The 13758-nt window shown below is 40.8% G+C and overlaps 1 protein-coding gene across 1 annotated transcript in view; it reads left to right on the top strand.

Annotated features, from left to right (window-relative positions):
- Positions 1–13758, top strand: part of GPR158 (G protein-coupled receptor 158) — a 187172-nt gene that overhangs the window by 151462 nt on the left and 21952 nt on the right. The window contains exon 7 of the mRNA XM_071428788.1: positions 11666–11904. Coding sequence (XP_071284889.1) covers positions 11666–11904 — 239 coding nt within the window. The remainder of the gene's footprint in view (positions 1–11665; positions 11905–13758) is intronic.

The raw sequence follows: 13758 nt of genomic DNA, 5'->3' as shown, positions 1-13758 counted from the left end.
ACTCCAGGTGCCCATTTACAGAGGAATATTTAATAATAACAATATTTTATAACATGGAAATTTTATTCAATGAAGTTAAAATTGTTTATGGTTTCAGTTTCTGTTGATGTTGACACTGCTGTATCTTGTGACAGGTGGAGATGTTCCTGATTTTATCTGTTATAAAGGTGGTCTGAATCTTATCTTTTGCAGGCAAGCTGAAGAATAAACTTTCCTTTCAAATATCCATGAAGGCCTTAGCCATGATACCTGCAAGCACAACCACAAGATAAAGTTAATATTTATTCCACAAGTGGATGGAGAACACAATGCTGATAAAGAACTTCTTTTCTTTTGCAGTAGAGTTGATATGTAACACTGCTGCCTGTCAATCACATTATAAATTGACAAACATTTGTTTATTAAAATGGGCACAAAACTAGCAAAAATTATTATAACTAAATAATGCAGTTGCATGTCTTTCTGTACCACATTTCATTAACTCCTGTCAAGTTAGCATCATATAATAAAGGTGTTGCCAACCCAGCACCTCTTCTGAGCTCTAAGTACAGCAGTCTGCACTGTGGATCTGAGGGAAGGATTGTGTCCAGTGGGCGTGAATATTACTCTTTCTCACACCTAAAGGAAGTAAAACAGTCAAGACAAGCTCTTTCTGCTCCATCTGAGCTGTTTAATTATCTGGCATGGCAATGTATCTAAGTGAGAGCACAGCTCATCAAAGACTGGACCTTTCAGTGTATCCTCCACTGTCCTCATGGTTCAAAAGAAATGCATATTTATGATTATCAATGAAGTGATAAGATTAGGGGGATAATGTAGTAAAAAGTGAAAATTTAGATGGCTTCATTTGGACATGTAAAGATGTACATGCTTCTGGTCATTCAAAATGGAAGCAATTTAGTCAGTTCACAGTAACTTCCAGCACTGAAACACTCTGATAGCAGTGAAAGGACAAGAACACTCTCCAAAAGATATAAGGGCATAAAAATGGTGGCTTTTTGCAGTGTATAAAGACAGGACAGGCTCCTGTCCCTTCGACTGCTGATGTTTGCTTCCTGCATCTTTAATAATGAATTGCCATTTTAAAGTAGTGTGTAAGAACCACATTGCACAGCAGAAAAGGAAGTAAGTGCTTGCAAGTAAATCTGTGAGGAGATAGTTTAGTGTGAAAAGATTTTGTGTGTGCTGCTTTAGTCAATGCTTCACATATACAGTTCTTTTCCTATTCTACTTCTTTTTACTGGATTTTTTTCAATGCAGTATACTTAAACTGGTTTATTTTGAAAAAGACAAACGAAAAGCTCTTAAACATCCTCTGGAAATGCAGCTGGACCCACAGTCAGTGACACCTTTGCACTGTATGCAGCTGCTCCTGCAGGATCCTCCTCTGAACAGACAAAGAGAAAACTCAGAAAATCTGATTGATGAGTCAATCAGGTGACTTATTTTTATAATGGAAAACCTCAAAGCAATGAGATGCATCAGACAGGAATAGCAGTGCTTGTGCCTAATTCTTGATTAGTGTTCCATGCTCTTGCAGGGTGGTCTTGATTTGATCCAGTTACATGAATTTTACATCAAATTCTCCACAATCTTCTCTCTTTCTTGGGAATTTTGTTTCCAGATTCCTGCATCTGCTCCAGGGATCCTACTGTTACCTGCTGCTGTCTGCCAGATCTGAGCTTGCTCAGCAGTCTGTAGATAGAGAAATAGCACTTCCATCAGAGAAGTCTACTGACCCCATTGTTTCATTAAAAGTTGTACCTTTAATGTCTTAAAAATATAGATAATGCCAGATGTCACATGGAGTTGGAAGACTCAAGAAAAGCTCATCATAATGAGAAACTTTATAAAGGAAACACAATTTGACTTCCAAGGAGAAATCAATTTTGCTGCTTTTCATCTCCCTCAAGTGGAGTATTCAAAAAAACCACTAGGTCACTGAAGCCTCTGTGATGACAAATCCAAACCCAGACTCTGTGGTTAGATCTTGTAAATCAATGTATTTGTTCCTTTAGAGCAGGGTCGGGAGGCTCCTCCTTGCTGGGGATGTGGAGAGCACACAAACACCTGCACGGGTCTGTGTGTTAATGGGGTCCCAGGGATGTCAGCCATGAACTGCCAGCCTCGGTGGAATGAAGAGCCACATCTGCCCTGCAAGCTGCAGATCTCAGATGCTGCTCTAGAAAATTCAGTAGCAGAGTTCTATGATATTATTAGAACACTATTAAATAGTTTTTCATTTTGTTAAAACAGCTAATAAGACAAAAGAGATCACATAGCAGCACATTTCATTTTATTCTGCTTTAGTGTAGAAACTTGCTATGTAATTAGGACTAAAAATAAGTAAAGGAGGAGATATTTTTAGTGAAAACTTTTTATCTTGTTCAAATCCACAACCTAGCACACCCAAACTAACAGTTACAGTATCACATTAACCACTAGTGAAGTGGGATTCAAAGGATAAAACAACATGGTATCTATCTGTGAACATGAAAACAAATAATTTCTCTGTGAAATTATGATTGCTTTCCTTCAGCTGCTGTTTAGTGCCATCCTCAAAAAACAAAGTTTAGTGATCTGTAAATATGCTATGGATATATAGTTCAGTCCTCAATAAATGACTGCTAGCAGAGTGAATTATAATTCAGTCAAGTCCATGACATTTTTATTCACTACCTTTTTATCCAGTGAAAAGCCTTAGATTCTTCTTATATAGTACCTGAATAAATTATAATTGTAATACATTTATAGAAATGGTGAAGAACATAGTACAGCTGCAGTGAATGGCTACATTAAAGCAGCAACCTTTTACATCATGCAAATGCACCAGAATATTTACCATCTTTAGCTTAAAAGGAGTGGGGTATTTTGGTTTTCTGGCCACATTAAAAATGCTGGAAAAGTACTGTCTTTTTTTAAGTGGGGCTTATCATTCTCTGATCAGAAGTCCAATGCTTGTCAGTGCACCTAAGGAGGAGAAGAAAGGAAAGAAAATCACAGAACATTCTGAGCTGGAAGGGACCCACAAGGATCATCAAGTCCAGCTCTCAAGTGAATGGCCCATGAGGGGAACAAACCCCATCCTTGGTGTTATTAGCACTGTGATCTGTCTACATCAATATAAATAGCCACTCTCAAATTTACTTTGGTTTGGATTTGGGTTTTATCCTTTCAAGACTTTTCCTGTTTGTAGTGTGACTATGTTAAGAGTAAAAGTACAAGCTTTGGCATGAGGTTTTGCCCAGCTACCTTATTGATGATGCTAGAAAATGCCTTTGAAAATTGGAAAGGTTGTTGAAATTGTCTGTGAATGTTTTCAGTAGTAGAGGAGCAGTGTTAGATAGAGCAGCACTAACAAGGAGGAGAATTTTTCATCCCAGCTGGTTTTACTCATCAGCCTTTGTTAAATGAAACATTGTGAGCCAGGTTCACAAGGGGAGTTGCCTTTTGTACATTCAGCTGCACAACAGTCTGTGAAGAAAATTTTAGAATGAAAGCCTTGAAAATGTTCTTGACCTGTTGCAGGAAAAGATTACCAGGAGGCAGTTCTTGCATCTGTTTTCACAGTGTAAGCTTCCTGATAAATACTGACCTTGAGATCTATTGTACTGCCTGTTCTGAAAGTCTTTGATAAGGGCAAAGAACTCAATGGCTTTTGATTTGCAAAAAAGATAATAACCACCTGATGAATGTTTAAAAGCAAACAATTAACTTAGCCAGATCTTATATAGGCTGAATTTTTAGACCAAACTACTAGTGGCAGGAGTCTTGAGGATCTCTGAAGTAAAGTTTTTGTCACAAAATCACTACAAATTTGAATGAAGGAAAGACTTCCACAAGATTAGTTTGCTTATGGAGAAAATTGTCTGAGGAGCTGACCTCATTTTTCCCTGAGTGAGGGATGTGGTTATTTAAACATATCTGTCAGGAGGAAAGTGTTGAAATGGCTGTTAACCATTCATTAGCAGACTTGGAAAGAGATGACTTTGTGCCAATCCCAAGGACCTGGGAATTTCAGAACTTTAGGCATCAGCTTCTGTGGTCATGAGCTCTGTGTGATGGAACCTCAAGCCCAGGTAGTTGACAAAGAGGAGACATTAAAGTGTTCAGGGCCAGCTTGGATGGGGCTTTGAGCAACCTGGTCTAGTGGAAGGTGTCCCTGCCCATGTCACCAGGGTGGAATGAGATAATCTCTAAGGTCCCTCCCAAACCTAACCATTCTGTGATATGTCACTGCTCATTGTCTGGGGACAGATTGATGGGCTTTTTATTTCTTGGTTTATGGTGTGCTCTGTAGTTCTGCTTCAGCAGAGTTTGACAGTGGAGTGTCAGACATTTCACTGGCACTCTGTAGTTCTGCTAATCTCAGCAGGATTCGTGGGGGTATTAGTGCAGTAAGTGGTTTATTAGAAGAGATAATTAGCACAAAGCAGATGAGGATTTAATAAATAAGGAGACTTGGTCTGCATCACTGAAACCTAGTTACGTGACACGGAAAGTCCCCTTGTTGAGCCTTCTTACCTCTCATCTCCCCAGTGCTTAATACATCCATCAGCACACATTCAGGATGGGCAAATCCTGCTGAGGAGTGCCATTTCTGATGAGACCTACCTGCATGATATGGTGATGCAAACCAAAAGCACTTCAAAAGCAACACACACACACACACAGAGGCAGAAGCTTCCATACCTCCTGCAATGGGAGCTGGGAGGCAGCTGGAACAGATGCAGGCTGCAGGGCAGTGGGCTGGGGAGCAAGGAGGCACTGGGGAAAAGCAAAGCTCAGCTGGTCTGTCAAAAGACTCCAGCTGCAATTCTTGGAACTGGCTGCAGGCAGAGAAAGCTTTTTGTTCTATAATCCACCAGGAAACTGAGCTTTTCCCAGGTGGGAATTTAGACTTGCAGGTGAAAGGAGAAAATAAAACCTATGCATGCCTAGCATGAAAAATGTCAGAATCTTTGGCTACATTTAAAGGAATAACATTGTTTGCTCACTACAGATTGGCTTACCTACAGATTGGCAGACAAAAGCTACTTCAAATGAATAAATTTGCATCAAAGCAAGTAATATTTTTAGACCTTTGCCATGTTATTAAATATGCAAGAAAATGTTAGTCCAGTGCTGCTCACATGGGAGTGAGTGAGTGAGTGGTTCTGATTGCAGTGGGAAATCTATTGTTGTTCTCTTGCCTCCCAATACCCAGAGCCTTTCCTTGAACTGCTTGTGATTTCCCTCCCACCTTCCTCAGTCTGCTCAAACTCCTGAAATTATGTCAGTGTTTATCCAGAAAGGGAACTTTCATTCAAGCACTGTAGGATTACCTTTATATGTGTAGCATTAAAATTATCTAGGAAACTTCTGTGCAGAGTAGGTTAGCATTAAGTCATGACATGTCTCTTTGCTTACTAGAGGTAGATTTTACCAGACACTGAGGTAAAATACATCTCTATAGTTTGTTATTCTAGCCATACATTGTAAATTTGCATTGCATTAATTTCCCACAATAGCAAATCACTGTAAAACTCTAGGGAAGATGTCAAGGAAACCACTTTCAGAATCACATTTTTGAAAGTAAATACTATTTGTTGCAGAAAATGTTTCTGCAGCAGAAACATTGCAGAAAATGTTTCAGAAACAGCACTGCTTCTCCCATTACTCAATACACAAAATTATCTGATTGGGAATTTTTACTGTACCATTAAGATATTCTCACATATTAATATTGCTGTTTATTAAACACAGACCCCCAGGTAAGGATTTGAAATCAGGTACACGTCCAGGACAAAGGGAACAATCCTGCAGCATGATCTCCCTCCCTGTACTTCCAGGACTATTGGCACCTGTAGTTGACCTTGTGACTGTGGAGCCAGCCTGTGATACCATTGGTGGCCTCAGTGTGCAGACCAGCCTTCACAGAATCACAGAGTGGGTCAGGTTGGAAGGGACCACAGTGGGCCTCTGGTTCAGCCTCCCTGCTCGTGCAGGGTCATCCCAGAGCATTGCACAGGATTGCATCCTATGGTTCTTGGATAGCTCTGGTGAGGGAGGCTCCCCAGCCTCTCTGGGCAAACTGTTCTGGAGTGTGATCACCTGCACAGTGCAAAATTTCTTATTGTGTTCAGGTGGAACTTCCTGTGCATCAGTTTCTGCTCATTGCCTCTTGTCCTGTTGCTTGGCACTACTGAGGAGAGTCTGGATCCATCCTCTGACACCTTCCCTTCAGATACTGATAGACCCTGATGAGGCCCCTTCTCAGTCATCTCCTCTCAAGGCTGAACAGGCCCAGCTCCCTCAGCCTTTCCTCATAAAATAGATGCTCCAGTCCCTCAGTCATCTTTTCCAGCCTCAGCTGGACCCACTCCCAGAGCTCTGTGTGTCTCTGTACTGAGGAGCCCAGAACTGGACATGGCACCCCAGATGTGGCCTCAGCAGGGCTGAGCAGAGGGGCAGGGTCACCTCCCTCAGCCTGCTGGCAAGCTCTTCTTATGCACCCCAGGACACCAGTGGCATTCTTGGCCACAAAGGCACACTTGTGCTCTGTTGCCCATTACAAAATCCAGTGCATTTGGATGGGTTAGTCAATTCCTCTAAGCATTTGTTGTCTTTCATAGCAGTGTTCTTGACATGTATTTGCTATTACAAAATTCTTTTCTGAAATAAAAAATGTGGGAGATTTCCTGTTGTTTATGCTGTAAGATGTTACATGCGTCGTGTGAAGGAATTGAGATAAGCTGATGGCTCTCAGTGATGTGTGGCCAAGTTTGCTGGCTACACACAAGATGGGGGCTCTCAGAAGTGTCCATACACCCACCTAATTGCCCAAACTTCATTTTCTAGTTGTTGTGTATTTTCACTGGACAGGACACAATGCATGTGATGCGGGTCCTGCCCTGCTGCTGTCGTGCTGCTGACGTGGCCTCTCAGTCCAGGTTTGCTCAGGTTCAGTGTGGTCAGAATCAATAAAGCAAAAGATTGTCCCATAAGAGTATTCTCTTCAGTGGTGCACTTCTAGTTTGTTCTGTGCTGAGGTCTTGAGAAATCACTTGGGAAGCAGACAATGATTAACTTGGACACTTTCAGCTGGGAAGTTATTTTAGAAAGCTGTTCATTTCTCTGTTGGGTTTTATTCTTTCCAGTGAAAGCCAGTAATTCATGGTATGATTTTATCTAAATATGATTTCTGAGGTCTTGGGCCTTAAGTGTTGATATTTTTTATTCAGTCATCTTTCCTGGTATGGAAATTATACCTGCACTCAGCATTTGTGGATGTGTGTGTGTCTGTGTGTCAAGTGTGAAGAGTAGGCACTCTTTTGTATAGACATAGTGCCATACATGTCCCACTGGTACCTTTTCAGTTTTAGTAGAATCACATCAGTTAACTAACTCAAAGTAACTAGTGGCATATTCACTGTTAGTCCAGAAGAGTAGGTAAGACATTCATCCCTGCACTGTAGGAGGGCTGTATACTTCTGAAGGGCTTGACCCCTTATCTTTCTGATGTAGCTTTTGTATCATAATAAAAATCACCAGTCTGGAACAGAGCAGTTTGACAGAATGACTCAGTTGAGTCACAAAATGACAGATGCTAGAAATAAAAAAATAAACAAACTGTGCCAGGTCATTGCTGTGAAAGCAGGATCCTTCACCTGTAGTTTCTGCTGTTTATGCAGTCAGTGGTAGTTTGGGGACCATCTTTTTGTTGATATGACATGAAAATTTCATATGGTTTTGTTTCTTTTCTAAGGTTACACATTGAAACTTAGGATGTAACTACAGCAGCAGCCACGTGCTTCACTTATGTTTCCAAGCTGCTGATCCCAGCCAGTCCTGTGAACCCGTGCTCTGTCCCTCTGCTTCAGATCCACCTGCAGCATCACTTCCCTTCCCAGCTGCTGGGCTTCCCTTGGCTCTCAGTGTTTGCAACCAAGCCCTCCCCTCCTCCATTTATATGGAGCCAGGCACCCCAAAGAAAATCCTCAGACCATGTAGTTTAATTCTCCCCAGGCTTGATGGTGCAGCAGCAGAGTTGGGAGCTGCGTGCCGTGGTCTCCAGGCAGTTCACTCAGCCTGAACTGCACCTTCTGTTTACTCTGTAAAGGGAATGGCTATTGCATATCAGCTTGAATCCTGGCTGTAGCTGTCTGTGAGTCAAAGCTTTGCTCAAAGGCAGCTGTGTCTTCCAGAAAAGCAGGTAAAACACATTGCAGTGTTCTGTCTGATCTGCCTGTAAACAGAGCTGATGACATGTCACTGGAAATTATTGTTCAATTATCCAACAACAGTGCAGAAAAGTGGGTTGCATATGCTGAGTGGATTTAGGTGGGAGTATAGCTAGAAGATGCCGAGGGACATGGTTAAGTTTTCTGTTTTAGATCAGAGACCATATGTCTCAAACAGACCCCTGAGCTTCTACCAGGGCACTGACTGGCACTGCCAGTATTTTTGGCTGTAGATAGAACAGGAGGAGTCATCTATTCAGTTTGCCTTACTTGATACTCATAATTAAACTTTAATTTGCTCAGGAACTTGAATCTGCTACGTCTATATTCATAAATTAAGTAGCATCTGAGAACATTCCTGGGCACTGGGACTCCATCCTCTGTCCTGCTGAATTGTAATGCTGAGGATAATAGTATGTTCTCTGCCAGTTGGCTTCAGTGCTAGGGATGACCCAGGGCATATTTGATTTCCTAGCAGCAATGCTGCCCACCAGCCCCACTTCTTGCCTCCCTGTAAGAATTCTCTTTTATTTGTTCAATAGCTAATTTGACCCAATATAGAGATATTGAACTGAGTGGAAAAGGGGAGCTTGAACATTGTCTACCCAGAAATTCAGTGCAGGGATTTGAATCAAGAATTCCCCTGTTTTCTGAGAGAGGGCACCAGTAATCAAACCCAAAGTGTTTGCTGAGGCAGTCTGCTCTCATACTACAGCAATTCAACTTTTTTACAGTGAACTTGGATGGTATGAGTCAGAGGTACAGGAAAGATAATGACTCTCCAGTCTGGTGAGATGAGGAGGGGAGAGGAGACTCTCCCCTTGGGACAGGAACTGCTGGGCAGTTGTCTCTGCTTTGATACACGTTCAATAACACACAGAAGATGAGAGCAGACAGAGCATGTAAGTCAGTGTTGAGGTGGTGAGCAATGAGGCTTTGGATTCACATTGTGGCAAGAGGATGAGGGAATTGCAGCTTGGGAGCTTGTGTTCTGCTTGACTGCTTTTATACCACAACCTCTGAAAAGGAGATTTGCAACATTACTGAGCTAATACAACTTTCTTTACAGCTTTTCAGAAAAAGAATGTTTGAAAAAAGAAGTGTAAGGGTTGGCTTACATGTAAGCCTATGAGTCCAAGGTAGAAATTATTGTGTGGGGGATGCTTATTTTTATGAAAAAAGAGGAGGAAAAAAAAGAAATGTGATTTGATCCAAATTGGAGGAGGCTTGACTGCTATATTGCAAAATATTTGTTTCACTGTGCTTAGGTAAATAATGTAGCAGCAGCCCACACCTCTCCCTTAGAAAGCTGTCTCACAGGCAGCAGTTAATGAACTAGTAATGGAAAAAATCTAATGGGTTCTGCCTTATTATGCCCAAAATAGGCTCACATGTTGACTTTCAGCAGAATCATCAAGAATTTACTTTGCAGCCAAAATGCAAAAAGTTTCTAATAAAAAAAAAAACAGTTTCAGCTGGTTTGTGTGATTTCTCTAATAATTCAACATTCATAAAAATGTATGATGAGATTTTTCTCAAATGACAAATTATAGCAGTGAAATTTTCCAGTTCATTACAAAAATAATAAATTTTTCTTCCCTTCACAGAAGCTAACTATTGGCCAGCATTCACAACAGGTAGAAAGGAAGCCTTTTCTTCCTGATTTTAGAAAAAAAATCAGGAATTTAGTGTTTAGAAGACGAGGGTTCAGCAGTGCTGCCCTGGAACAGCAGTGCTGTGGCTGAGCAATGCAGAGGGAAGCAGCCTGCCTTGCCTCTGTGGAGTTTTCTGTCTCTCCTGGATGAAGTCTTTGGGAGTCTGCTTCCAACATAAGGCACTTAGCATCTGTAAAGGGAGAGCAGAACATCCATCAAACATGGAAAGATCAAAAACTGTGACTCCCTGTGGGGTGACTGTTGGGAGGGAAACAGCTGAACAATGTTGAACATATTCAGATCTCCGGCTTCACCTAATGCACACTGTGAAGGCTGTGTTTGTAGGCAAATGCTGATTCATTGTTATGGATGTAGAAAATCTTTTGTGCTTCTGCCTTTAGACACTGCTCCATTAGTTGTTTGAGAGGCAACACTGCTTCTGCCTCCTCTCAGACAAATACAAGCATACATGTTAATCTGAAGTGTGACTTTGTATTGCTGAAAAGGCAGGCCTGGTTGTTGAATGTCTTGGGAGGTGGCTTGATGCTTGGTACACTGAAATAACTTAAGAGCTGACAAGGGCATGTAAAAAATCAACTTTAAGAAAAAAATAATCACGATACTGAAACCTCAATGATTATTTGTCCCTTCATGGATATCAAGACTGGACATGCTCATGCTCAGGGGTCAGGAACCACTGTGGTTTTGAGGACAAAATCACTGAAACAGTTGAACTCTTCACTTTGAAAGACTCCTCACCCCAGTATCTAAAACAGCCTTTAAATTTCAGCTCATCTGCTTCTAATGGTCTGGGTACATAAAAAATTCCATGATAGCCTTTCCTCAGTGCTCATCCTTGTCAGCTTAGCAGGGCCAAGACAGGAGCTCTGCAATGCTCCCAGAGGATGCTTCTGGCAGATCCCATGGTGCAGGCAGCACAGAGATATATTTTGTGCTACATGAAGAATCAAACTGCTCCTTCTTCCCAAGGGGATTTCCTCAAAATTTGGTTGTTTTCATGCTCCTAGGAGGAACTTTTTCTGCATTAGCAGGTGGTGATGGATAGAAAAAGCAGGTGCTATTTCCTTGAACAGTTCTTGTGGGAGTAAATTTATCCTGATAATAAGTGCAATTATTTTTAAAGTGTTATGTGTTCAATAGCTGTTATGTGGTATAAGTGCTTGATGTGTGGTGTGGCTTTTCTTATGTTGGTGCTGTCCTAGCTCAAAAAACATGTTGCTTCTAAACAAATCAAACCCCATTTAATTAGCAAAGTGCCTTCCATAGTTCTTTCTATGATGAGTAGGTTATTGTCTCAGCAGCATCAGCAGCATCTCAGTGAGAAAAAAATCTAAGAAGTGTTAATTTGTTCTCTGGAAATAGCAGGATTGGGGATGAGCAGGCAGCATCAAAACAGAATAAAATCTCACGTACATGGTTGCTGGTTTATGGAAATGACCTTTCATCTTTCAAAGACAGAAGTCTTCCACTGGGAGATGGAATGCACAAAACAGCTTGACAAGACAGCCTGTAAATGAGTGTCTCTAACATAGGCATAGCTAATATTTTCTATTATTGCTATGTAGCACTCTCTGAGCAGCAATCAGTTCCATTTAAATGTGATTAATATGAAAGTAATAATGTTCCAAACTTCATTCTTGTACATACTGTCAGATGAAAGATTGTTGCTTTTTTTTTTGAATAATCTGGTAGGGAAATAAAATGAAAGTCTAATTCCTGTGAAACTGCTACTGCTCTTCTCAGTTCTGCATTGTCTGAATTTTCCAGGGTGTTGAAGGTGTTCCTGTCCCGAACGGCTCAGCGAATTCCATACATGACAGGTGGGAGAGTGATGAGGATGCTGTCTGTTATTCTCCTGGTAGTCTTTTGGTTTCTCATTGGCTGGACTTCTGCAATAACCCAAAATTTGGAGAGAAACATTCCACTCATTGGTCAAGGGCAAACATCTGACCATCTGATCTTCAATATGTGCCTCATAGACCGCTGGGATTACATGATGGCTGTTGGTATGTTAATTTTCTTGTTTATCTTTGATTTCTATAAAAAAGCTTGGTTGCCTTTTAATTTTTCTTCTTTTAGAATATCTTAAAGTTTTGTCAGACTGCCTAATATGTGAGAACTACAGCAGTAAAATATCAGCATATAGGTTTTTTAAATGGGCTGAGAAGTAAAACAAAATATGCTGACACTTCTATGACTTTCAAAGGTTTGTAACTTGGATTGTAGTAACAAAGTGATGGGTGCTCAAGACATTTCATCTTTGAAGGCAGAAGGAAGAAGTAGCTGTTCTACTATTGAAGCTCTTCAATAGTTCTTCTGCTATTGAAGTGAGAAATTGTAACTAGTTTAATGAAGGCTTTTTGATTTTGCACCACAGAACTGGTCAGAGTTCTTGTGTTAGGAGGGAAAGAACTTCCACCACCACTCATTCATAACCTTACAGAAATTGGTATCAAAGTACAGGGAATAGGAAATGAACATCAAATGCACCAACTTGATGCATTTGTTAGGTGTGCTTTGAGTGCATAGAATAGGCAGGAGCTAAAAATGACACCCTGCAGAAGTCATATAAAGCAGAGAAAGGATTAGTTTTTGTTTCCTTAACTCTGTAAGAAACAGTGGGTTCCCTGTGCCAGGGTTCAGCTGAACAGTGTGATGTGCTTTCTCCCACGCAGTGCTTCCACCTCGAGCCAGTGTTGCTGGTACAGCCCAGGCTAGCCACCCACTGTCTCAAATACTTCAGTGTTTTGAAATCTGAAATAAAGTCCTACTTTTCTGCCCTTTCCCTGCTTCTCCCATGGACATCCCACTGACAGAGCTCTGCTGCTGAGGATTAGGGAGAGGTAATGGTGGCTTCTCCACATGAGAGTGCAGATGAGATGGACAAAGTGTTTTCTCTCAGACTGGCATACAGAAATTCAGTGTATGACAAAACACTGCTGCCAACTTCACACAGGAGCTTCCATGGCTCCAAGGTGCCCCTGTGCTCTGCTTTCCTCTCCTTTCTGTAAGATCTCAGAGGCAGTCAGGCACAGGGGTACCCCATCTGTCAATATCCTCACGGGTAAACCATGCAGAGAAGAGTAGAAAGGAGCATGTTTTGAAATGCCTCTCAATTTGGGTGCTTTTGGAGGGTGTACTTTGCAGTAATGGAACAGTAGTATTGGCAGAGATCTTGTAAAATTAACAAAAGAGAATTAAATGTGAAACACTTGATGATGTCATCTGCACTAACCCATTTTGGATCAAAATTTTGGTGTATTTGACAGTGTAGTTTTATTAATATTTTGATAGTGGTGGTTTTTGGATAATGGCAACAAATGTTTTTAGTCTCTGGGTTTTATAATTCTGGTAGTGTAGTGATTAACAATTCAGATCTTAATACCCAATTCTGATCAATTGTATATTTTGGCAAAAAATTAAGTAAGTTGCTGTCTGCCAAGTATTGAAAAAAAGTAAGGATTGTTTTTTTAAGGTATGTTTACATTTAGAGGAATTTTTAATGTTTTTCAAAATACACCCAGGGGTATTAGAAGCAAAGCGAGCTCTCAAGCCTGCAAAATAGGGCAGAATTTCTTTTGTTCAGTCATTTTGTCTTCTTTCCTGCACTACCTCATAAACAGAATTATGCAACTCTTCAGTAAACTAAGCAGTCATATTAGTGGTACCAAGAGATGTGCACCTACAAGACTGTAGTAACATGTGTGGTATATATATATATATATATATATTTATATTTATATTTATATTTGTGTCTGCATGTGACTTCAAGATTTTTATTGCTAATGGCAGCCTCAAAAGCTTACAGTCAGTAGGAACTAGTCCCAACTTAGATACTTCATCTCAGTCTCAGAAATGGG

The sequence above is a fragment of the Agelaius tricolor genome, unplaced genomic scaffold (genome assembly GCF_023055355.1).
Source record: "Agelaius tricolor isolate 1412-34295 unplaced genomic scaffold, bAgeTri1.0.p SCAF_6, whole genome shotgun sequence".
Lineage (NCBI taxonomy): Eukaryota > Metazoa > Chordata > Aves > Passeriformes > Icteridae > Agelaius > Agelaius tricolor.
This window is presented reverse-complemented; position numbering and strand designations above follow the sequence as displayed.